At 43.4% G+C, this 26,751-nt stretch overlaps 1 protein-coding gene across 2 annotated transcripts in view; it reads left to right on the top strand.

Moving 5' to 3' along the window:
* The window catches only part of LIMA1 (LIM domain and actin binding 1), an 83,006-nt gene that overhangs the window by 49,817 nt on the left and 6,438 nt on the right, over positions 1 to 26,751 (top strand). For both annotated transcript variants that reach the window (XM_082246524.1, XM_082246523.1), the window contains 6 exons: positions 1,932 to 2,025; positions 5,560 to 5,705; positions 12,796 to 12,903; positions 13,020 to 13,077; positions 14,396 to 14,499; positions 16,482 to 16,615. In XM_082246524.1, the coding sequence (XP_082102650.1) occupies positions 1,932 to 2,025; positions 5,560 to 5,705; positions 12,796 to 12,903; positions 13,020 to 13,077; positions 14,396 to 14,499; positions 16,482 to 16,615 (644 nt within the window). The remainder of the gene's footprint in view (positions 1 to 1,931; positions 2,026 to 5,559; positions 5,706 to 12,795; positions 12,904 to 13,019; positions 13,078 to 14,395; positions 14,500 to 16,481; positions 16,616 to 26,751) is intronic.

The raw sequence follows: 26,751 nt of genomic DNA, 5'->3' as shown, positions 1-26,751 counted from the left end.
CCCCATGGCCATGGGACAACTTTTATAGTGTCCCAGATCTGTTGGTATGTGTGGGGTTTTTTTTCCAGTTTAATGCAAAAGTGGAAACTCTTCATGTTTACTGAAGGAAATAGGAACTGTGGGGAGGTACCTCACCTTCAGTCCAGAAGTGATAACGTTACTAAAATGTAGGTAGATGCAGATTTTCCTCCATCCAGTGGATGGAACTGTGCCATTATACTGAAGAGTAGAGTTTGTCAGGGGAAATTGTCCCCTCATGGATTCTGTTTCAGAGGGAGCAGTTATCTGGATACTGCAACCACTGGTGACCTTTTGGCGGCCATCTTGAGTGAGGCAACTTTTTGATAAAATCTGTCCTAAATAATCATGTGCAGCATCATGGCAGTCACAGATCAGACAGAGTTTAAGATGCTTCCTTGGCTGAAAAGGTTTGTAGGGTTTAGTACTGATTTTTAAATGGGGGTACCCACATTTTGGCACGCTGTTGCTCAGTAAGCGATAGGGAGAGGGACAATAAATGGGTCAGGTGCTTGGGTCTGGCGAGGAGGCATGGTTGAGGAAGGCTTTCATTATACATACTCTGGTGAGCGATGAGGAGCTGGGACACTACCCTTGCTAACAAGTTATCCTCTGATAACATGTACTAGAAATCCTGGGAAACTGTACATGCTTTGAACAGTTTCAGTGTTACTGTGGACTGGTGTGCCAGAGATTTAAGACATTAGTGCTATATACACTGTGTGATACCTTGAATCCGAATACGAGGAACCCAACTTGGGCCCCGGGAGTCACATCCAGTTAAGGCCTCATTCACATGGGCGCATTGACATCTACACTTGTGCATGATGCAGAGGTGTGCAGGCAGCATGCTCAAATCAGTGGCAGGTGAGTGGTTACACAGATATTGAAGTGTATCCCTGACCACCCATGTGGGACTGATGTACAGATCAGAACTCCAACTGGATGCATGCAGCCACCTGCCTGTGATTTGAGCGGGTTTGCCTGCATGTGGTTGTGGAGACTGCGCTGGTTGGTCACACCTGCAACTTGCACTACTTTTTGGGTAGTTGTACCCTTCTTCCTTTGCACTACTTTTTGGGTAGTTATACCCTTCTTCCTTTGCACTACTTTTTGGGTAGTTATACCCTTCTTCCTTTGCACTACTTTTTGGGTAGTTATACCCTTCTTCCTTTGCACTACTTTTTGGGTAGTAACACCCTTCTTCCTTTGAGTGGATTCTTGCATGGTTTACTCCAAGTTTTTTTTGTGTGAAGTAAAAATAAGCTGAAGGCAGGGGGGGGGTTTCATACATTTTTTTTTTTTTTTTTGGCACTTTTTGATATATGAGGAGACTTCCATTTTGTGTGCATATTTTTCATGGTTTCCTTTTTGGGGGTAAGATCCATTTAGATAAGTTATACATTACCACTATGTATTTCTTTATGATCATCTTTGATTACTGTGTGAATGAAGACCTGTTTTTCTATTCCTATTTGGCTGTGTTTTACCTGCACAGGTGTTCCTTGCATTCATGTGGAAGACCCAGGGCTACACGGGCACAGCTGTTGCTTCTAATATGACAGTGGTGCGGGTGCATGGCCAAAAATGCTGAATGTTGTGTACACTGTGTGAACAAGGCTTTAGACATGAGATGGTAGTTGGGCTATCTGTCCACTAAAATGCCTTTTTTAACAAATTTTTGTTTTTAAACATGCATTATCTCGGGTCAGGATAAATGTTGGCAGTTCCCTTCACTCCCCTATTAATGTATTGTGGTGTTATGTTCCAGACATAGTAGTTTTCTAATCTGATTTTAAATTTAATTAGCTGGGATGGGAAATTGTCTATGCGTGGGTAGCCTTGCTTGATTATCTATGATGGAGGGTTTTATCATAATTTGATCTAATTTTATATTTCCTTCCTCTTCAAAGCATCCACAGCGGGAACCTGGGAAACTAAACGTTGGAAAACTTGGTTCTGAAAACTACATTTCAGCTGAGGATTCGGAGTACTCCATTACTGAGAGTAAGTGCTTCCGTAAAATGACTAGTGTGCATGTTTAATGCTTGGTATTTCTGAAGCAGGCCTCTGGTATGTCCAACGTCCCCCCTAGTACTCCTGAATTTTAGTTGAGGCTTCCAGATTTCATCTTGTAGCATCTGCCACTTTGTAGTGTGTATAATAAACAAGTGAAGCTGCTAGAAATGCACTGATCGGCCATAGCTTTGACCACTAAGACTTGATTTGCGCTCCCTCGCGGTCCATTGACTGCTACAGGACCCGTTCTAATAGGAGCGACACAAGTCGCTCCGACTTAGAAAAAGGGTCCTGTACTACTTCGGGGCGACTTGCATAGACTTCCATTATGTGAAGTCCATGCAAGTCGCTCCGAAGTTGTGGTGCATGGGAATGCACAAGTCGCCCCCGAAGTAGTACAGAGTCGTGCCGCCCCAGTGTGAACCGAGCCTAACCGGTAAAGGGATTAACATTGTTACAATGGCATGTGAAAATCAGTGGAATATATTGGGCAGGAAGTAACCTTTCTTCCAGAAGTTAATGTGTTTGAAAGCAGAAAAAATGATCATCACAGTTGGGGTATGGGGCTGTGTAGCCTCCAACTGGTCAGGGTGCCCATGCTGACCCGTGTCCAGTCAGAAGCACCTAAAATGGGCACGTGAGCATTAGAACTGGACCAGGGAGCAGTGGAAGCTGGCCTGGTCTGGTAAATCGCATTTTCTTTTACATCATGTGGATGGCTGAGTTTGTGTGCCTTGCATACCTTGAGAGGAAACTGCACCAGGATGCAGTATTGCAAGAAGGCACGCTGGTAGAGGCCATGTGATGCTTTGGGTAATGTTCTGCTGGGAAACCTTGGCCCTGCCATTCATGTGGATGTTACTTGACATCTACCACTCTATCCAATTGAGCATCTGTGGTAGGTGTTGGAAAAACAAGTCTAGTTCATGGAGGCCCCACCTTGCAACTTACAGGACTTAAAGGATCTGCTACTGTTGACTTGGTGCCAGATACCACAGCATACCTTTTTAGAGGTCTAGTGGAGTCCATGTCTCTGACTAGTCAAGGCTGTTTTGGTGGCAAAAGGGGACCTATTTAATAGGTGGGTGGTCATAAAGTTATGGCTTATCAGCGTACATTACAAGTCAGTCAATCCATCTGACCCTCAGCATGAACTGTTCTCCAGCTGTAAGTCATACTGATTTTTACTACTTGCGTGTTTTTTTTGCTCATGCCCCTTCAACAGAAGCCAGCTGAACAGCCATCTTCTGTCAGAACGGCTGTTGTACATACGGGCTGAATGTTAATGCCTGACATTCGGCCCATGTTAAGTTTGCTAACCGAACACTCCCCTCGACTGACAATGCTGGTGTCTGTTGAACCTTCATTCAGAGTGTAGGTACTCTAACACAGGTGTGTCACTGGCAGGATCACCAGATGAAAGCAGAGGGGGGGGGGGGGAGAGAAAAGTCTGGAAAAAACAAATGCAGCTTGCTAATCACTAGATGTGGTGGCTGCTGCAATATATATTTTTGTCAAAGGAGGCGCACAACGGCATAGCACCCAGTCAGTTTATGACAGATGGACCTCACCATCTTCCAAAAACCATGCCCTTTTAATGCACTTCACCTGGCTTAATCAAAAAAGTTGGTTAAGCCTGAAAGCAGGTAAAATGTGTATGCGGGGAGTGGTCTTAAATGAGCTGAAGCTGATCTGACCAGGTGTCCTACAAGTGGTGTTCACTGTGTTTTTCAAAGCTGGTATTGTCATGCTGGATGGACCCTTTGGAAGCCGACCCTAGGGGGTTGAAACTTAGGCTCAGTTCACTCTACGTCGCTCCAACTTAGGGGGCGACCTGTGATGTCGCGTGCAGCGTGACTTGCAAGGACTTCATAAAACAAATGTCTATGCAAGTCGCTCCAGGTCGCCCCGAAGTAGTACAGGACCCTTTTTCTAAGTCGGAGCGACTTGTGTCACTCCTATTAGAACGGCTCCTGTACCGCGCAATGGGAGCGTGACGGGACCGCGACTTGTCAGGCTGACAAGTCACAGTCCAAGTTGGATTAGTGTGAATGGACTCTAGTGGAACTTTGCACGCTGCTTTTTTCTGCTTATGGATATTACATTTTTTGTTTTAGGTTTAATACTACTTTAAAATTCACACATCAGTAGTGCATGTCAAGATTACCAAATCAAGGCTCTTAAATGAGATCTAACTTGTAGGACTACTAATCAGGTTGAGTCCTCCAGCCATTTGCACCCCATGCTATAGGGAGTACAGACAAAAGGGGAAAAAAATTTCCATTTATAGCAACATCAGGGATTGTGCATATGTTTGTAGTCCTTCCCTAATGCCAAAGCCTTCTTGGGGAAACAATCGGCAAGGGTGGTTTTTCCTGCCCAGTATCTATTTCACCACATCTGTGGGTGCCTGCCAAGCTTCCCTTTTTGTCCACTTGTGTGAGTTTGTATTATCTAGGTATTAAATTGCCAGACTGTGTGGTATTTTAAGTCTATAGGAGCCTGCAGATTTGCAAACTGGATTGAACACCTGAACCTACCTTAATGTTAACTGGTGGTTTAAAACCGATTACTGCAGATACTTTAATGGCTGCTCTATAGTGGTGTGTGTGTTTTTTTTTATATATAGAGGATTTAATTTTGGTGTGTTTTTAGAGTACTTTAATAGTTAATAACCTCTGTGTACATGGGGCAACTACTTTGATCCTTTGATACAATTCTGCCTTGTAAATTGGTAGGTGCTGACCATTTGATCTGTGCTGCTGGAGCTGGGGGAGCTTTTTTGTTTTGTTCATGGCAAGAAATGCCCAATTTAGAATATTTTTGATGCTGACGTGTCATGCATGTATTGAGGAGTATGGGAATCGGTAAGGGGCTGGTTATCATGCTTTCCAGACAATATCCAAATTTGTTTTGGGTGCTTAGACTTTTTCTCCTAAAGGTCACAGATTAAAAAAAAATAAAAAATGTGCTTTGCTTTAGGTGTTTCCATTTAATTGCAGAGTAAATATTAAGCCAGAATGTTTGTTTTGTACCAGTCTTGATGGTTGTCGGATTAGAACACATTTAATAGACCTTCTTCCTTTTTATATTAAAAAAAAAAAGCCTGTATAGCTTTGTTTGCATAGGGTTATTACTTTTAAGAGGCGAGTGAGGTGGTGCTGATGCCCGGGTGGTCATACACTCAGGTCGTCTTCAGTAAGGCTCCCTGCCTAGCTGTCATACAAGTTAGGTAGTCAGTGACGCCAAGGCTGCATGTTTCACATGCTGTGTGATCAGTTACTGTTCCACTTTGAGCTGAGAGCTGACTAACACAGGTAGCGTTGACCCAAGGTGACCACTTAGGCAAAACTGCATTTTCAAATAAAATCTGCCTTCTCTTTTCTTGGCATAATTGGTCAAAGATTGGTACTAGTTTCAGTTGTTGGTTTAACTCTTAGCATATTGCATACTCTAGTTTGTAGATGTACAGCTGATTTGTTCCTTTTTTTCCAGCAGTAATCGGTTCTATTTCTTTTATAGGTGGTTCTCCTGATGGCAGCCCCAGTAAACTCACCTCTCAGAAAAGCCTAGAAATTTCTCATGTCCTGGAGAGCACTTCTTTAAAAGAGAGGATGGCCAAGTATCAAGCTGCTTTGACCAAGCAGACCAAGCCAGTCTCACCCACGGTACGTCTTTTCTTTTTGAAAATTAGAACTAACTAGGTGCTATTACAGAGGTGGTTGGGCAATGTGTAAATTGGACTCCTTTTTTATATACGGGGAAGACTATGTAGATCAGCAGGGGATCTGTCCACTGATCCAAGCAGGGCAGGTGGGTTACAGGTCTGTCTGGTCAGTTTCTGTAGAGCAGACACGGGTAGAGCCTGCTCGGCTCTATGGGTGGCCAGCTGTAAACTGACTCCGCTGTCAATTTAAACAGTCTTCTTCCAATCCACCTACCAGTGCTGTATTTTGGCCCAGGCCCAGGGCGGCACTTTGCAAGGGGGCAGCAAAAAAGCTGCCTCCCCTCCACCTGAGACTCTATTGGTTACTGGTTGCTAGAGCTGTCTCTCTCTTGCTTTCTCTTTCACCAGCCGCTTTCTCTTTCACCAGCCGCTTTCTCTTTCACCAGCCGCTTTCTCTTTCACCAGCCGCTTTCTCTTTCACCAGCCGCTTTCTCTTTCACCAGCCGCTTTCTCTTTCACCAGCCGCTTTCTCTTTCACCAGCCGCTTTCTCTTTCACCAGCCGCTTTCTCTTTCACCAGCCGCTTTCTCTTTCACCAGCCGCTTTCTCTTTCACCAGCCGCTTTCTCTTTCACCAGCCTCTCATGAGATCTCAAGGGTTCATGCTGGGACTTGCAGTCCTTCAATTATGGAGGGAGTCGCATCCGTTAAAAAAGGAGTGGGGCAAATTTACGTAAGAGGGGGAGGGGGCGCCCAATTTTAGTCTTGCCTAGGGCAGCACAAAGCCAAAATACACCACTGCCACCTACAGAGGATCAAGCATCCCCTTTGTTTTTAGCAGAGCAGAATGGAGGTAGGCTGCTGTAAACAGACCTAAGTTCATCTACATCTGCCGGTCCATAGCGTTGAATAGACAATCTGATTGGAACGGTCATGTGAAAGGGGCCTTAGACTAATCTAGATCACAGAAGAGATGGTTGGTACTTGGGATGGCATCAAACGGTCTTTCTTTATTGCAAAAGCATGTATGATGGCTGTAAAATAGCCAACACCTTTCAGTTGTCGGGCCTTACTCATGACTAAGGCCTAACAGCTGAAATGCATTGGCAGTTTTACAGCTATTGTACATGCTTTTCAGAAAAGGTTTGATGCCGTCCCGAGTACTAACCATTTCTCCTGTGATCTGTTTAGAGGAATCGGTGGCCTGACAGTCTGAGGACCAGGCAGCACTGTAATGTTGGAAGGTACAAGCACCTTCACCTGTTCAGTTTGATATAGGCTAGTACTGTAACATTATAGTAAGAATTTGAAATGATCAATTCTATGGTCACTTCCTTGTTACGCTTTGGTTCTGAGTTATGGACTGAGTGGTCTGACTGATGAGCTTTGAGAATCTGTAGCTATAAATAGTTGGGGGAGGTTCAGCTTGCAGCCCCTGTTGGATCCACATCTGACTTAGCAGTGATTTGCCCCTTGACCAGTCGCCTTACTCCTTAAAGAGGTTGTAAACCCTCAACTTTTTTTTTTTTTTGCTGTAACCTGAGCGAGAAACCCATAATGAGCTAGTGTGCATCGCCCACTCACCTGTATGACGGGCGACATGTCCAGTCACCCGTCTTCCGGGATCGCGGCATCCGGCCATCTGACTGGCCGGAGCCGTGGTGACGTCACTCCTGCGCGCGGGAGCTGATGGTCACGGCACGGGGCTCTGAAGAAACGGCACCAGCGGCCGTTCCTTCAGAGCGCATGCGCCATTGACCTCACTGGCTGCATGTAAGGTAAATATCTCCTAAACGGTACATGTTTAAGAGATATTTACAGTACCTATAGGTAAGCCTTAATATAGGCTTACCTATAGGTAAAAGTGTCAGGAGGGTTTACTTCCTCTTTTAATAGGCAAAACAAGGTGATTTGGAAAGCATAACCGTTGGGTTTATACTTCCAGATGAAATGCTGCTTTTAGAAAGTAAATGCAGCCCTACTATGTAGTAGCAGCTATATGCCTCTTGCAATACCCAGCAAAAAATGTTTTGGCCCATAATTGTGCCTTTTCCCAAAAAAGTGACTTCCAGGGCAACCCGGTGGCTCAGTCCTATATTTCAGGTTTTTTGGTAAATCTGTGCTTTCTGCGATCTATTGGACATTGAGGCTTTCCATTTTAAATTTGGCTACTCTGCAGCTTTGTGTACAGAATGAATGTTCACTGGCTTATTTTGGGCCTTATGTATGAAATGTATAGCAGAACTTTCTTTAAAATTCTAGCAATTAATCTACTTCTCCACCTCATTGCTAGGGAAGGATATGACCTTAAAAAAAAAAAAAAAAAAAAAATTGAACTGGTTGCAAGGGGAGAAACTTGACAGATCTTAGTGTTCTGCGCATGCTTATATCAAGTATTGGGTCCTCCCTTGCTGACAGTGTACTTAATGGACATTTTTTTCTGTCTTCATTTATTATGAGCGAGGGTCACTCTGTTGTAACTCATTTTGTACTTCATACAGTTATCTTAAAACCAGTATAAGCCCTACCCTTTTCAGCCCTGACTACAAAACGCCCTCAATGGATAGTGAAAGTGTTCCAATTCGAACGCTTCATGTCTTAAAGTGACAAAACGGCTCTTCCGTACAGTGAAGTGTTAAGCCTGGTACACACAATGAGGTTATTTTTCATGGGAATGCATTCATTTCTAAAAATGCTGGCCGGCGGTCTTTATTGGCCTGTGACCAGTATGCGGCCGGCGGTCTTTATTGGCCTGTGACCAGTGTGCGGCCAGCTGTCTTTATGGGCCTGTGACCAGTATGCGGCCGGCGGTCTTCACTCCTGATCTGCGTATTCCAGGCTAGTGATCCGTTCAATCTAGATGATGCTAGTCTCTGGATTTTTCAGGAGGGTATTAGTAGTGTCAGCTGATGTATGTTTCCTTTGAATTGTCAGGTGGGGTGGGATTTTCTAATCCCTTGACTCATCTTTTTACAAAGATTGTTAGAAAATTGTGCCAGTCAGGGACACTCGCCCAGATATACACAGCTATGTATAAATTCTTTTGCTGTGAGAACCTCAGACCTAGAAACCTGACACTACCTGATAAAGGATGGAATGGCTGAAAGTATTTGTGGAATGAGAACAGGATTTATTCCCCCATGTGCTGCCTGTTTGTTTAGACTTGACTTTACAGACTGAGCTGTCCAGGGGAACATCAGGCAAACTATTTTATCTGAATTACGCTGTACAGAAGACTCCATGGGCTTTAGTAAAGTTTGGCTAAGATCAAGTGTAGTATCTGTTCTTATCAGTTTAATATCTGATACGTCCCCTATCTGGGGACTATATATTAAATGGATTTTTAGAACAGGGAGATGGAAGAAGAGCTTGCTCTGTCCACTCCACGCATCGACCTGGTATTGCAGTACCTCCAGGACCAGTGCAAAAAAAAAAGCCTTGCATTGTATCAAACTTAACCTGTTGCTGGCCTGACTCAAGCACAATGCAAGCAGCAGGTTTGTTTAAAATTTTAAATGAGATTGGAGTTAAAATCAAAATCCTTTGTCTAAATGAGCTCTTTTGTCACAGATGGACACCCCCCCCCTTTTTTTTTCCAAACTAAACTTGTTTAGTGCTTCCTGATTTTACAATCAAATGGTGCTATATATGATCTTGCCATCCAATTGCCAGAAACCCCTGGAGCTTTGGGGAATTTTATTTACAAATGGTCATAGCGGAACTCCAGGCAACCAATACAAAGTAATATGGGAGCTTTTTTGCCTGCCGAGGGATTTATATTGGAGTCTATTCATTCCTAAAATTTCTACATCCAACACTTAGTGTTACTAAAGCCAGGACTCTGCATTCACTTTATTCTTACAGTACACAGAACAGGGAAATGCAATTTTAGTAAATCTAAACTGCTAAATCACGTTTCTCATCAGAAGTTAGAGCAGCCGTGTGACTCGGTGACCAGCCAAGCACTGGTTAAAGCTTGTAGGAATTTTCTGACTGTTCTGAGGTTGCGAGACCCCTTAACCTCTGTCTGGATAGTGTTAATTGGCTCTGTGCTGATCACATGCATCCTCCCAGGGGAAAAAACCCTCTAGAAATACCCATCAAACTGAGCATGTGCAGCCTGACTCCATAGACTATCAGGAAATGATCAGGGGTCAGTGGAAGGGAGGGGAGGGTCAGAGGGTCGGAAGACCGAATCCACTTCCTTTTTACACAAGGCAGAGGATTAACCCCTTAGGTTCCACACGGAGTATAGCAAGCATGCTTTAGTGCATATACAGTCTGATTTTACTGTTGTGGGGTTTACTAACACTTTAAAGTTGTTTATCTCCTTCGAAAAGGAAGGGGTCGAACTTTTGTATTTTTTACTACTCTTCATGGCTCCGTTAGAGCTTTTCCCTCAACTTTTTAGTCCTGTAATTTACCATTCATACAGGGAAAATGTGTAAACATGGACACGAAACAGAAAAATTATGGCGTTTTTCATCCCTCCCATACTTGAACACTTTATTTCTGGTTGAGATTTTATCCTTATTTTCTGTCTGGTAAATCTGCCACCAGGAAAAAATGTAAGGGTAATTCTCCAATAACCAAGCCCTGGATAGAGCAGCTAAAAACCGAAAGTACCTACCTTCCCCCCATTCTATCCAAAAACTAAACTCCTCTTCCTTTTGGGCATGTGATTTAACACTTTTTAATGCAGAATCCTGTTTAATCATATTTAAATTTGGTGAATGGCAATCACTTGAAAAGCAAACTGTTATTCCTCAGAGGTCATCAGGTTATTGTGGTGTCCTCTTTTGTGCTCGGCCGAGCGGAGAACACTCATTGATGACTCACTGTCTGCAGCTATTCTCTGGTTTAATTTCAGGAAATCTGAAAAGGAAATTATTCTGCTAAATCTGTTTAGTTTCAGAAAGATGTAGTCATCAGCTTTAAGCACTCTTTAAATTGTTCTGATTTAATTTTGCAGTAACCCTTTCCACTAACACCAGATTTAAAAGCTCTATTTGGCTATTAGTCTATAGTGGCAGTAAAAACTGGACCTTGCTTTTGTAATATAAACTGTCCTTCAGATAAACTCCCAAGATGCATTGTGTTGAGACATTAACTAGTCACTAGTTAGTGCTTTGATGGGATGTTGATTATAATGACTTCCTGTTTTCTGTCTCCAGTTTTATAAAGTCCCTCAGCAATGAGCCATTAAAGAATAATTCTCGCTATTGACATGTTCTACTTAATGCCTAATACACCTGATCAGAAAATAGGATGAAAAATAACGATTTCAAATCGACGGTACGATAATCTGGTTGTTAATACACCATTTACGACAGTTCAAGTGACATTATCTGAAGGGGCAAACACAATTTTTCACGTACGATACCAGAACAATTGATTTTTGTTTAATCGGCACAGTATTTGTTCCAAAATATCTGGAAGACTAAGCCCATGCATGCTCAAACAAAAAATTACATGACTTCCTGAGTTGTCTGTTGTACAAGAAGTTTTGTAATTTAGTAACCTTCATTTTCAATAGGATTCATGATGGTATTTTGTCATTCTCATGTGTACAAGGCTTATGTTACATTGTTCCAGTCTGGACCTATTGATTTAATGTATGTGACATACCTGGCCAATGCAACTGAAATCTGGGGATCCCTGAAGTAGACTCAACCACTACTTCAGTGATCTCCACTTGTTTTGGGTCCTACAACAGGCAGCTGCCTCTCCACCTCTTCCAATCAGAATGCTTTGCTTTCATTCTATGAATGGCACCTGCGCTGTGTGGTCAGCCTCATGTGTTTACGATGATCCAGGCCAGGTGCTCAGCACAGAACCTGGAAGCAAGTGGGGATCACTGAAGTAGCTGCCTGGAAAAGTATGTCATATACATAGTTACTTTTGGTCCCATTCTTTAAGCAGACAAACAAGTGTTCCTACTTATACCAGCTCAGTCTCCTTCTGTAGTTGGGCAGACTCATAGCAGCATATACAGTGCTGGTGAAGGTTCTAGGTGGCTTCACAAACCTTATGCTGGTTAGTAAGCAAACATAGAAGTGCTTCTTGTGGGTTTCACCCAGTGAGCACGCTTCAATGCTTGTGGAATGAAGAGCATGCAAGCCACTGTAATGTTTACATGGACATAGGTGACTATACAGCAAATACCTTTTTGGTCTTTATCTTAAGGGACTTGTCTCTGACAAATATAAGGCAGCATTACCAAACTGTATATCAATGGACTGTTGGCCAAATCTTCATTGGCACAGAGTATTGGACCCCAGCTCTACAGCCGGGCATGCATTTGAGTAACAAACTGCCCAATTCATCACTCTCTCTCCTCTGCATTTTGGAACTACGGCTGAGAAGCAGATATTTGAAGGTTTGCAGGAGCATTGATTGCAGTATAAAGACAGTAGTGTGTGCATTCCAAACTCTGAAACAGGCCTAACACAATGAACATGCATGAAGTTGGTTACCCACATGAATTTCTCTTGCACCAGAGACCAAAGATGGGAATGGGACTGTGACATACCTTCTATCTGCCTACTTCAGAAAGCGCTCTTGGTGTCACTATACAATGAAAATGCCAAATGGTATGAATTTGGGCTTCCTGCAGCATATCTCCATGCTGACAGATGATCCCAAATACCATTATTGCAATTAATTTACACCAGAAAACTGCCAGTCCCAGAGCCACCAAGAATTATTGGAGCATGACATACTTGTCCTCTTTTCCCCTGTGGCCTACTTCGGTTTTCCAGGAGGTCTCAGAATCCCATCTGAGCCGTAACGTGCCTCCAAAACACAACGTTAAATTATTCCATCTCTATTCACTGTTTGTCACCCTCCTTCAATAGATTCTCCGAATGTATTTAGGAAGAATAGCTAGAATCTAAGGAACAGTAACCTTGTTTACAGCTGTATGGAGGGGGGGACTTGCTGGTATTTCAAAAAGTGGTTTGAAGCAGATGCATCCCTCCCTTGGGCACCCAGAAGTGATACAGTTGTGAATTGCAGACTTCCATGGACCGTGATCAGTGTTAATTTATTGAGGAAAAATGCTGCATTGGTTTCTCCTTTTTTTATTTTACAGAATGATGTGAAAGGAATTTGGAATGATATGGTAAACCAGAAGTCTGAGCAGAAGGAGAATGTCCCACCTAGTCCTGTCCTCTCCAATGCACCTCTTGATGCTGAAAAGGTATTTCTAGTCCAAGGAGGGCAGCTTTTTTTGCTTTGTTTTATGCACTGTGAACCCCATAGCTTTTTCTTTCTGTGCTTGTTTTTTGCACTGTTAACCATACTGTCTCTTTACAGAGATCTACGACTGAGAGCACTCCTATTACCCCTCCGAGGAGAGTGTCCGAGAGCAACGGTACTTTTTTTTTTTTTTTTTCCCCTCCCCGTATGTACTTTGCCCTACTTGGCACTATAACAGTTGTTTACAAAAAAGTATTTTAGTAGGTTTCATGACATGGTTGTGCATCCCGTTGTGTTTGTAGATCAAGGTTTTTACATTTCACACCTTAAGCTGGGTGTCCATGTTGGATTCTCACCCCCCCCCCCCCCTCCGCCAGCAGGTTGAATGTAACAAAAACTCCGATCCCTGCATTCACACAAACAGAGGATGCAGGGAACTCTTGTTGTAGTCCAACAGCAGGGACTCAATTGGCTGCATTTGCTGCTTGAAGGACTGTTCTACAGAAACTGGTCTAACAACTGTTTTCTGTTGAACATGGGGGGAAAACGGGGACTGAAAATTTTGTCCGGTTCCTGCTGAACCAGCAGAATTTCAGTATTTGTACCTGGTTTACTTGTATTAGGTTGTACATTGAATAGCGTGCAATACACAAAATGAGTAGACCTAAAGCACAGATATATTTTATATATAAATATCTGCAAATAGTATTTTTTCCAAATCCTACTTTCTCTTGGGTAAATGTAGATTTAAAGCTGTCCTGGAGTTAATCAATCTATCCTTGCAGTAAGCCCCTTGCACTGCAAGGGTTACATGCATGTTTAGTGTAGGGAGGCCTAAATGAGGAGTAATACTTTATTCCTCACTCCAGCAGTGTCCCTCCCCAGATGTGTGACCAGTCTAGTGCTGCTGCCTCAAGGTTCTTTGGGTCCAGTTTGGATGATCACCTCATACTCAATGCAGGGTTGGTAGTCCTGCATCGTGCTGGAGCAAGGGAAACGCTAGGTAATGCACCCCCCTGTAAGAGCGTGTAACCCTTGCAAGGGGGAAGGCTTTAGTTTCTAATCCCGAAGTTGAGCTTTAAGTGGCGCTCCGTCCTCCACACTTTTCTTGCAGCTTGTTAAACTTAAATGCAGCTGGGTGGCTTGGTTGTGACTTATCACTTATTTGGATGAGTCTGAATCAAAGCCAGCTATGAAGCAGGCTGCTACTGCTGTGCTTTTTGCTTGGATTAACCAGCAATCTAACTGTGGCTTAGCTTGGTGTTTGGGAGAAACCGTAGGCAATTATGAAGGTTGGTCAAACAGAAAAGTTCACTTTAAGGCCGTTCCATAGACATTGTTTTTTTTGTTTTTTGCCCACAAAGGCAGTAGGATAAATCCTGATACTTTCAGTATATTGTGTTCAGGCCTTCCCTTACAAGGTTCCTAGTTACAACCCATTCCTTTTGTACTCTTCTCAAATTGGGTTTTAACAAATCTTTCCTATGACATAGGTAAACTGGAAGAAGACCTGCAGAGACCCAGCACCTCTCCTGGTTATAGCCCCCAAACAAGAGCATTAAACCAGCTGGAGTCCACCCCTTCTAAAGCTACAAAGGTGAATAAAGGAATGGGATGGCTGAAAATTGTTCATTTTTGTGGTGTTCAAAAGCTTTTTTCCAAAGCTAAAAGCAGCTAGGCTTGTGATTTATAGTGCTCCAACACTCTACAGCCAAAGTAACATATTAGTTGTTTCAGTTTGGCTTCCTGGATCTCTATAGAGCTTGTTCTCTATACAATGAATGGCCTCAACAATTTTAACTAGTTAGGGAGGAACTGATCCAGGAATCTGGAAAACTTCTGTGTCAGCCAGTATGGCAGTCCAACAGTAAACAAATTCCTAGATACATTTTACCTGTGTTTTGGGTTTTTTTTTCATAGTAATTTGCCGGGAATCCCACTTTAAGAATAGACTGGCTAAAATGTAGCTCACTTAGAACCACTACAGCCATTTCTGTGCAGCAGATATACTTCATACAGTGGTGTCAACACAAGCCTGTTTATAATGCTGTAGCTGAGCAGGTCTGAACCAGGGGAAAAAAAATCCTCAGCTGTACAAAGCTATCCAAATTTCCTAGGTGTTGCTTAATATTAGAGATGGTCAGCATAGAATGGGTGAATGAAGGTTTTCAAGGGTGTCAAAGTAAATGGGGTGCAGTTTTGTTTTTAAAATTGGCTTAATAGCTTGACTGGCTGCTTTGTCTAGAACTGTTAAATGCATAAAGGTGAACTTTGGGCACAAATATGTATTCCTCATTTGCCCCAAAGAAAAATAATTTTAAATTTGTCGTGTTCAATTAATTTTCATATCAATGTTACGTTGTAAAAGCAGTGATGACCTCACTTGGCTGTACACAGCCTGGGCAGAGCAGAAAGACAGGGGGACACAAGACCAGTCACCCTACCCAAGGAGAGCAGAAATATCCAGTTGGTGCAGGAGCTTCATGCCGGTTACTGCGCAGATCTGGAAGACCTACACAGGGTGCACATATTTAAATGTACGCCTAGTTAATACTTATTGAGTTTAGACAGCATTTATTAAGTTTGGGATTTTAGCTTTTAAGCAGACTAAGTAGCTAATGGCTGGTTTTTGAGTTCTATGGGTATGTATGACCTTCAGTAAAAGAACAGATTGTCCTCTGCCCTCTTCCTCTAAATATACTCAAAATAACTGAATCGGTTTATTCTGACAATTGTGCAAGTATGACTTTTGTTTCATGAAATCACATACTTTTTGACTGCTATCTTTCTCTTCCAGCTTCTGCCTTCTGATTCCTTCTATTCGCTCCTGTCCTCCTCTCCCCTTGTAGTCTGACCTCTGCTGCCTCCACCCTCGGGACATCTGTACCTCTTGAGCCTGCAGCTCAGGCAGCTTGTACAGCCCTCTCTGTACGTGACTACGCTACATGCGGCATTATTGCAATCACCCGTACAATCCAATTAGGTCTAGTCTATAATTAAGATGTCATGAGAATGCCTTGTTCACTGCATGCTGCTTTTCTGGGAGGTACATTAAGATTTTGGCATGTATGGTAGGGACCACATTAGTGGGCCAATGAATGCCAGACGTGGGATATGTGAACATCTTGTAATTAGGGGGGTAACGGTAAGGTACTTCCACGAGGTGTGGCATGTGGTTACCACAGCTGGTATTATAGCTTTCATTAACACCATAGTCTGGCATTATACTCCACAATAGATGTCCTATTTAGGCCGCACATTCAGTATTCAACACAGACCTGCATTAAATTAACTCCACACTATGCTTTGTTTGCTCCTTTCACAAGTAGGTATGTGTTGTAATGGATTTTTTTTTTCTTGTAAGTCCACTAAGCCAGCTGAACTATTCATATTCAATTCCTTTCTTTTAAGCCTTATGTCCTTTTTTTTTTTTTTTTTTTTTCTCTATCCCTCTTCTTTACAATTTAATTAGTAGCCTTTCCTACTCCATTTTTTTTTTTATGTATACATTTTTGCATGCTTATAAAGCTGCACGTCTGAATAAAAAACTTGTCCTAAATGTTTCATTGTCTCGAACAGAAATTTCAGTTGCCGGCACGAGAGATCTGTTTTGGGTGTCAGAAGACGGTTTACCCCATGGAGCGGCTCTTTGCCAACCAACAAGTGTATCATAATGGCTGCTTTCGATGTTACCACTGTTCCACCAAGCTCAGGTACCAGTCACTGCTACTGACTTTTGTTAGGCTGGCCATACACTAATAAAAGTAACATATTCCATCATCCACAGATGGATAGACAGATGTCTGGTTGGCAGGTATTGCATTTTGACAGCTGGCCCTGCATGCTGACAAAATGCCTGTACAGTGGCTGCATCTAATTGATTCCCCAACCACTTTTCAGCCAACAATTTTCTGCCTGGCTCCTTTGAATTATCAATTGAAGGATGTTGGGCCAGGGGCCGCTGACAGGGCCACCCACTAGGCAAACTTCATACAGAAGAATTACATAAATTTAGGACACTCAATAACCATCAAATCGGTTTATGAAATGCATACACCTTTTGCAGAAATGTATGTATTAAAGTGAGTCTCAGTATTTTTGGCTGCCATTATTGACTTCTGTAAAAGCTAGTTCCCTGGATGTCATTCTAATGACTTGGCACTGTCAGTCACTGACCTGAAACAAGCAGAGCGATTATTTTAAAACCATTCTGATACCATTTTACAGAATTCTTTTTCCAAGACCATTTTAGTCACAGAAAGCCAAGCATCTAGCATTTGCATCGGGAGGCCTGCAATGACAATCCTCATACTTCTCTCGTGACAGTCACTTTGTTTTTTAATGACAAATTTGTCTTGATTTAATTAAACATCCCATCAGTGATGCTGGATTGGTTAGACTTAATTTTTGTAGAAATGTATCTGGAATTTAGATTGTTTTGGCTAGCTATTGCTGTTCTGATGTAATGTTAGGATTAAGACAAAACATGTCTGCATGATGCGTTCACTTGCTGCAAGGCTAGGAGTATCATTCAAGCCAAGCGAACGTTTAAACTGAATATCTTCATCGCACCAGGGGCTGTGTATTACTTATTTGCAGCATAATAGTCTACAATACAAAAGTCTAGTACGGATATGATGACTTCATTCATATACACTGCTCAAAAAAGTAAAGGAACACTTGACCGCATCAGATCTCAATGGGGAAAAAATATTGTGCTTGATATCTATACTAATATGGACTGGGTAATGTGTTAGGAACAAAAGGATGTCACATCATTTAATGAAAATGATCAACCTACAGAGGGCTAAATTCAAAGACAGCCTGAAAATAAAGTGACAAAATGATGCAGCAGGCTAGTCCATTTTGCTGAAATTTTCATTGCAGGAACTCAAAATGGTACTCAGTAGTTTGTATGGCCCCCACATGCTTGTATGTATGTCGGGGCATGCTCCTAATGAGACAGATGGTGTTCTGGGGTATTTCCTCCCAGATCTGGACCAGGGCATCACTCAGCTCCGAACAGACTTGGTTCAATCTGGCAGCATCGGATGGACTGAAACATAATGTCTCAGAGAGGTGTTCTATTGGCTTTAGATCAGGGGAGCGTGGGGCCACTCAATGGTATCAATTTTTTTCATCCTCCAGGAACTGGCTGCATACGCTCACCACATGAGGCCGGTTATTGAGGAGGAGCCCAGGACCCACTGCACCAGCCTAGGGTCTGACGGCGTCCCAGGATTTCCTCCCGATACCCAGTGGTAGTCAGGGTGCCATTGTCTAGCCCAGGGGTGGGCAAACTTTTTGACTCGAGGGCCGCAATGGGTTCATATATTGGACCCGGGGGCTGGACCAAGAGTGGATGGATGGTGTGAATTAATATAAATTAAATTTGTAACATTAAATGTTTAGATTAGATTGGTTTAAGGTAGAAAAGCAGTTATTTTACAAAACTTTTATGCAATGTATTTCTTTCATAAAATAGTACCTTCAATTTTAGTGGGAACAGTGTTGTTCTCCCTTCCGGCGTGCCCCCTTTCAATGCAGAGAGACCAGTGTGCCCGCCACCTTTCAATGCAGAGGCCCCCCCGAGACCAGTGCACTTACCTGCAGCCCCATGGCGTCTCGAGTCCTTCCGCCGCCTCGGCCAATGGCATGGGGTTTGCCTTGCGGCCAATCAGGAAGTGGGTATTAGACCAGCTTCCTGATTGGCCAGGAGGAGGATCCGTGTGACGATAGCGATTTTCATTCGCTATTGTCACACAATGGGTGGGCTCGGTGCGCACTGCTCTGCGCCCCGGGTCCACCCTTTGCTGAGGCCGGGCCGGATTAAAAGGTCCGCCGGGCCATAGTTTGCCCATTCCTGGTCTAGCCTGTAGAGGGCTTTGCGTCCCTCCTTGGATATGCCTCCCCAGACAATCACTGACCCACCACCAAACCAGTCATGCTGAATATGGGCAGCATAACATTCTCCACAGCTTCTCCAGATCCTTTCATGGCTGTCGCATGTGGTCAGGGTGAACCTGCTCTCATCTGTGAAAAGCACAGGGCGCCAGTGGCAGACCTACCAATTCTGGTGTTCAATGGCAAATGTCAGTCAAGCTCCATGGGGCCCACTAGAGGATGTCAGACCCTCAGGCCACCCTCAATAAGTCAGTTTCTGATTGTTTGGTCAGACTCTTTCACACTGGTGGCCTGCTGGTGGTCCTTTTGTAGGGCTCTGGCAGTGCTCATCCTGTTCCTCCTTGCACAAAGGCACAGAATACTGTTCCTGCTGTTGTGTTAAGGACCTTCTACGGTCCTGTCCAGCTCTCCTAGAGTAACTGCTGTCACCTGGAATCTCCTCCATGCTATTGCCAGAAGGTTTGCTGTGTCTCCCAGCACAGTCGTGTATTGATGTGCCATCCTGGAGGAGTTGGACTGCCTTGCCAACCTATAGGGTCCAGGTATCTCCTTATGCTACCAGTAGTGACACTGACCCTAGTCAAAGGCAAAACTGGTGAAAAAACAGTCCTAAAAGATGAGTAGGGGAAAGTCAGTGGCCACCTGTAAAACCATTCCTGTTTTGGAGTTCGTCTCATTGTTGCCCATCTAATGTACCTGGTAATTTGATTAACACCAAAGCAGCTTAAACCGATTAACAACCCCCTCTGCTGCTTAACTGACAAAATTGATATACCAGGAGTTTGATGTGATTCTAAACTCTGATTTACACCCCGTTCACACTAAGGCGACCTGTGAGGCGACCTGGTCGCCTCACAGGTCGCCGTAGGTCGCCTCCCGTAGGGAAGCTGCGGACCCGTTCTAATAGGAGCGACACAAGTCGCTCCGACTTAGAAAAAGGGTCCGGAGCTTCTTTGGGGCGACCAGGAGGCGACCGCCATAGACTTCAATGTTATGAAGTCCGTGGTGGCTGCTCTGAGGTAGCGTCGCCCCTATGTGAACGGGGCCTTAAAGTGTTCAATTTTTTTTTTTTTTTAAGCAGTGTATATATAACAGGCGCAGACACATTTGTTGTAAGGTTGCTTACTTTTGTAATTTGCTACAATAATCAAGTCTAATTCATCAAGCGCAGGAATTATTTAATTTAATTGCTCATATTTGGAAAGGGTGTGCATCTTTTACATGGTTATTATGGTCATGGTGTGTCCTTGTATGTTGTGTGTTTTTTTTTTTTGTCCAATATTAATGAGGAATTGATGTGCTAACTTTTTTCTGTTTTTAGATTTATATTATGTAAATTAGTATGTTTCCTGTCATCGCTAGATATGGAAACGAAAATACATAATGAATATAGGAAAATTGTGCAATGTGTAAAATGAAATTTGGAGTCGGAACAGCAATTGGTAAATGGGTCTGGACAGTGATCTCTACACACCCACTGTAACCTTTTCCCAGTCTCTTCTGCAGCATGTTTTTAGTCTCCAACCAAACCTGTAGCAGACAATTCCAGGAAAAGGCTGCACACTGCTCAGTCTGTAACACCTTCAAACTTTATTGTTCCAAATTAGCAGACTGGACACTCCTTTATCTGCTTCCGTCTTGGCTCTTCTATAGTTTAGTCAGAGGTGCCCTTGGACACACAGCAGTCTTTGGAGTATCAGCAAACCTGTAGCACGTCCAGTCTGACCATCTTTTTCTCCTAGTATTTGTGCAGTCTGACGGTCCCGTATATCGTTATATATATTGAACCTTATGTGCAGCTATTTGAGGTCAATGTACAAAGTATAGGGGCCTCAACTATGGCTCCTGACAACTACTAGTCTATACTTTTACTAGACAGTGAAACAAAAGGCCTGCCCTCCATAACCCTGTACCAATGTCATGTCTAGTCTTTTTTCTAGTGTCCAAGGGGGTGGGAGAACCCTTTCTCTGCACTTTTGTGGATTTTGTGGCTCCAAATCAACTCAAGCAACATGTTGGCCTCCACATAACTGCTACCTGGCCATGCTTGCTCTCATTAACATTCCACCTGGATCCCTTAGGATTTAGATTGTGGGACTTGCCAGTGTACTGGCTTGTTGGCATCTGGTATGTTCAGGCAATGCTGTGTCCAGTCAAGTAAGACTCCATTTAGGAGTAATGACCATGGGGGTCCAGAGATATTTGAATGTGACCTCTGGGTCATGGGCTCTGTTTGTGATGCTGGACTTTGTCCAGGTCTGTTGGCTCTAAAGCACTCTGCCCTTCTTTTTTTTTTTTAATTTTTTTTTTTGAGTAGTGGTATAACCTAGTCCCGGTTACTACCATGTGTAAATGTACATTAGATAAAATATTTGAGCACAAAGCTCTGCATATGGTGCCTTCTAGGCCTGTGTGTACAAAGTAATTTGGCCACAGAGCGCTCGTCCGTCAAGGCAGTGGTAGTCCAAATCAATCTGTTAGACCCACATCAATACAAAGTGATAATAAACCATGCTCAAACTCAATCCTTGATTTAAAAAAAAAAGAACTTGCATGTAGGCCTATAAAGCAATTAGTAAACTGTCCTATAAAATATACTAAAGTGCTGATATGAATTGTGCCCCACAATTACAGCAAATGGTCCAATAAATCGGGGTGCAAAATTTCCTGAACTACTAGACAGGCCTTAAAAGAGTTACTCGCCCCCACTTGCCTTACCCAACCCCTACTCTGCCCCTAGTTCTGCCCCTAAACACTCCCTCGTAAATTATGAAAACTCATGAAATGACAATGTTCATGTTTATGCAACAACTTGGATGGTATTAATCCCTTGGAGCCTAAGCCTCTGACATTTCTTGCTTAAGTTAAAGCTAGTATTTTTTGCTAGAAAATTACTTTGAACCCCCAAACATTGCATATATTTTTTTAGCAGAGACCCTAGAGAATAAAGCACTGATCAGTGCAGTATTTTTCTTGCACTGTATTTGTGCAGCGGTCTTCACATTTTTTTTTTTTTTTCAAATCTACTTTCATAAAATGTCAAAAAAAATCCCATAGAAAGCTAGCCCAATTTTTTTTTTTTTTACTACTACAGGGGTGTACATGAAAGAGATCACTCAAGAATCCACAGGGGACAACTCGGCATTCATTTTCCATATAAAATAGCCTTTTAAGTTGGTATATTTTTTGGCTTGAGTTTAACTAATAAAAGTGACATTCTAAAAATCCTAATTGGCCAATTAATAACGGCATTTCAGGAACCCCCCCCCCCCCCAAACCACCATGTAGTAAAAACCATGTAGTAAAACTAGCCAATATCAAGATTATGCTACATATCTATACAGTCCTTCCTCCATGTGGGAATGAGGAGCTTTTTTGCATTGCTCCCACTCTTCTAATCGTCCCAGTGATGTAAACGTATGTATCATGACTTGGCAAATCAACTTTAAAAAAAACAGTACCGCTCCTTAAATTCCCTTATCTAGACATAAATATCCTGCACTCATGTTAATAAATATACAAAAATTCATATATACAAAGTGCAGTGGTGCAAAAACAAATCCCACATAATCCATACATTTTAAGTGATAATGTGCAGTTGTCAAAGTGCAATAGTGCAGGGAACTCCTTTCTTAGTGCAGGATCCACAATTCTGTGCTCCCCTCCTGTTTCCCCATTCGCCAAGGGTTGTTGCATTGAGTCACAATGGCATGTTATCGTCCTGATGTGTTCTGTATGACCTTTCTACTTCTATCCTCCACTCATCCAATGTAATGACCAGTTCCATTAGAATATAGGGATGAGAGAACAAGGAGATAGAATAATAGACTTTCAAGGCACCGTACATAAAAAACAAAGCTTTATTAATGGTAGGCATAAAACCAGAGAAAAATACGTCACCCGACCCCAGAGGGGCGGAGACAATTGATCAAAAGTACAAATAACACAGTGACAGATAACTCCGCCACTAGGACATACAATGCGACAGAGGAAAACAGAGTTACAAAGTAGTGACAACTGATATGAGTGAGGGTGCTATACGCTGCAATCAAGAGCCCCCAATGGAGCTGGCAACGCAGAGCGTCCTCATCAGTACAGATACAGCTTCCACAAAGGAACGGATTGGTATAACCAATTGCTCTACATGTTTCGCCTGATGTTCAAGCTTCTTCCGGAGCTGTTTAGGATACACATTCTGAATAGTGAAATAAAGCCAAAATTAGTAACCTAGCATCAGAGGTGACATTCACACTACAGATTGAGTACATCCAGATGTTATATGATTATATATATATATATATATATATATATATATATATATATATATATATATATATATATATATATATATATATTCGAGTCGCACAGTTTGGCAGTCAGTTGTACATACAATAATTTTGGAGTATTCACAAATATTCATGCTGGTCCAGCTTGCATAGAGGAAGGGAAAGAGAAGGGGAGCAGAGAGGTGGACCCTCCAACCTTGTCATGGCCAGACGGGGTGGCTCAAGAGTCACCCATCCGGGGGCCTCAAGAGCATAGAGGTCACTGTGGGGAACAGAGGAGAGAGTAGCCAAAAAAGAGGGGGAAAAAATATAAAGCAACTTGACAATTAGGTAAAGATACCTACCCGTATAAAGGTGTCACTGGAGCCAACAGAATGGCACCAGGAGGGTAACTACTCAGTAACAGTAAAGTAATCACGAGGGACGACCTGCTGAGGCAACTCAAAGGAGCATGCGCTGCTGTGGCCAATTGTGAAAATATCAATTGTTCAAAATAAAGGAACAAATAAGATATAAACCTGTAGTGGAGGATAAAATACCGGGAAACCTATTAGAATAGTTGATATCACCATCCGAGAAATGTGCCACACAGTCAGCCACACCGAGATAGTAGAGCACCGGAGGATCATATATGTGAGGCAACAAAGTAGCGATACAACCATCCAAAAGAGCTACAAAAGGCATGCATAGAGACAAAACCAGAAACCAACACCCAGAGGGTTAATGTGCCCTAGATACCGAGAGTGGAAGATGGAAAAATGGATACATGACCGATACCTGAAAGCTGGAGAAACAGGTGGTGCCAGATATATGTAGAAGGAAGCCCTGAGCAGAGGCCAATCAAGGGTTAAAAGCAATGGATACTCACCAATCCGTAACATAGCCAAGCATAAGGTATAGGGATTAGTCAAAGGCACTTCCTCCGGTAGAAGGAAACTGGCAATGAATGAATAGTTTAGCGGAAGAGTAATAGACTAGATCATCAAAGAGATAGATCCAAAAAGCAGAATTACCGTGCAGTACGTGCTCCTGATGCTCCTCATAGGACCGCAGACCGATACCCCTGGATGGGGAATGACCGCCATACCGGAGGCTGGGTGACGGCCTCCTTTATAGCTCCAATGTTCCCGGGTCAGTGAGTCATCGGATGTGACGTCACTACGACCCCGGCCGTCTAGCCCGCGCATGCGCCAGGTCGCCGCGTACAAAGGGGCAGGATCCGCCGGACTGGCAGAGCGCGGTTGAGGAGGAGCCCAAGGAGGACACAGAGGTCCAATGGGCTCACCCTGCCACATGCAACGTCATCAAATGAAGACGCCACGTGTGGCTCCCTGGCCGCACAGTAAACCCCGATAGCGCTCAAGTGGCAATCGGTGGTGGAACAGCGCCACCCAGTGAGGCCAGGACAGAACTCCACCCTTCAATGCAAACTGGAACCTAGGCAAAACAACAAATGACATAATAAAAAGACAGAAGCGTAATAATAACAAAAAACAATAATATAGTAAAAAAACATGTACAATAATGAATAGCAAAACATAATGATTACAAAATTTTTTTTTATATTTAACAATGGTAATGGCGCAAGAACTAAGCGCCTAGTATAGGGTAACATGCATGAATCACAGAGAGAGTGAGAGCAGACACAAATAAGAAAGGGAAATTAGTAATGTGGAAACCCAAAAGGAGGAAGGGAGAGAAGGGGGGGGAGGGAGGGCCAAAAGAAACGGGGGGGGGGGGGGGGAAGGCCATTACAGAAATGATTTAAAGGACTGTGCCTCGTTCAAGCCTAGGCGACTGGTGGCATTGAGGCGTAAAATCCAGAGTGCCTCTCTGTAGAACACGCCTGTTCCAGTCACCCCCATGGGGGTCTTGGGGAATAACCTCCAGAACAAAAAAGTGTGCACACCTATTGTTGAACCTATGGTAGAGATCTAAATGTCTAGTGACGGGGGTAAGCATCTTCCCTTTTGAGGAGTAATAAACATGGTCGTTAATGCGACGTCTAAGTTGACGTACAGTCTTCCCCACATAAAAAAACCCCAGTCACAGTACATTAAATATATGACCCCTTGGGTGTTGCAGTCAGCTCAAAGTAGGGGATAGAGTCTCACCATTGGGTAGGAGAAACTTAGTGCCCTCAGCCACCCAAGGGCAGAAGGTACACTGATGGCATCTAAAAGTGCCTTTACTCCTGGGGGGGGGAGCTCGAGACGGTTGGTAAAAGCTACTTGTCAGACGATCGCGTAGAGAACGCGTGCGTCTGAAAGTCACTTGTGGGGTAGTACTGATGTGTTTACGTACAATAGGATCCTCACTGAGCATGTGCCAGTGTCTATTCAGGATATTCCTGAGTAGTCCCTGGTGGCTGGAAAACTCTGTAATGAGTCTGACCGTGGGTTGGCATGGGACCACATTGGGTTTGTAAAGAAGTTCAGCCCTATTTTTAAAGCGAGCATGGTTATAGGCCTTCCGTAGCGTGCTCCTGCTGTATCCTCTCTGGAGGAGACGGCTACGCAGGAGACCGGCCTGGTGGATAAAGTCGGCACTAGACGTGCAATTGCGTCTCAGTCTGATATACTGAGCATAAGGGATGCTACGTAGTAACGCTGGTGGGTGTGCACTAGAAGCATGGAGGATAGTGTTACCTGAGGTAGGCTTGCGGAACAGATTAGTCGTCACCTGGCCCTTCACGTCCTTTATAATGGTCAAATCCAAGAAGTTGACCTCTCTGAGATGATAAGAGAAGGTAAACTTCAAATTGAACGTGTTGACGTTAAGGCGTTCAATGAACTCGGTCAGAGTGTCCGAGGAGCCGGACCAAACAATAAAAACGTCATCAATATATCGAAGCCACAGATGTATGTGGCAGACATATTGGGTAAAGGTTTCCTCTGAAAAAATAAAAACGTTCCCACCCCCCCAGGTACAGGTTGGCGTAGGCAGGTGCGCAGCACGTGTCCATTGCCACCCCCTGCACCTGGAGGTAGTGGGAACCGTTGAAGGAAAACCAGTTGTGGGTAAGAACAAATGTTAGTAATTTAAGAAGGAAATGGTTGAAGGGCCAGGTGTGACGATCCTGTTCAGAGAGGAAGGTACCAACCATCCCGACGCCCTGCTCGTGAGGGATGCTCGAGTATAAAGCCTCTACATCAAGCGTCACGAGCAGGGCGTCGGGAGGGAGGACCATGCCCTCAAGAGTCTTCAGCAGATCCAGAGTATCCTTAACATAAGAGGGAGTACCACTACATGTGGGAGCAGGAAGAAATTGATAAAGCGACTGGCATGTTCGGTGAGGTTACCTATGCCGGAAACGATGGGGCGTCCAGGAGGGCAAAGTAGATTTTTGTGCGTCTTAGGGAGGGCGTAAAACGTTGCCTCCCTAGGAAATCGCACATTTAGATAGTTATATGTATCTTGGTCAATGATACCAGTCTGGAACGCCTCCCCTATAAGGGTTTTGTAATCCTCACCAAACCTAACAGTCGTAGAACAGTTGATCCTCTTGTACCAAGAGGTATTGTTCAATATGTCATGACACATTTGTTCATAGTTAGCCTTAGTCATTAGGACTACATTCCCCCCTTTGTCTGAGGCTTTGATCACTAGGTCTGGATGCTGCTGTAGACTACACAAAGCCCTAGAATATAGTCGTACAT

Source organism: Pelophylax lessonae, assembly GCF_965119305.1.
Source record: "Pelophylax lessonae genome assembly, chromosome: 2".
NCBI lineage: Eukaryota > Metazoa > Chordata > Amphibia > Anura > Ranidae > Pelophylax > Pelophylax lessonae.
Note: the sequence above shows the minus strand (reverse complement) of the source record. Positions and strands in the feature narration are given on the sequence as shown.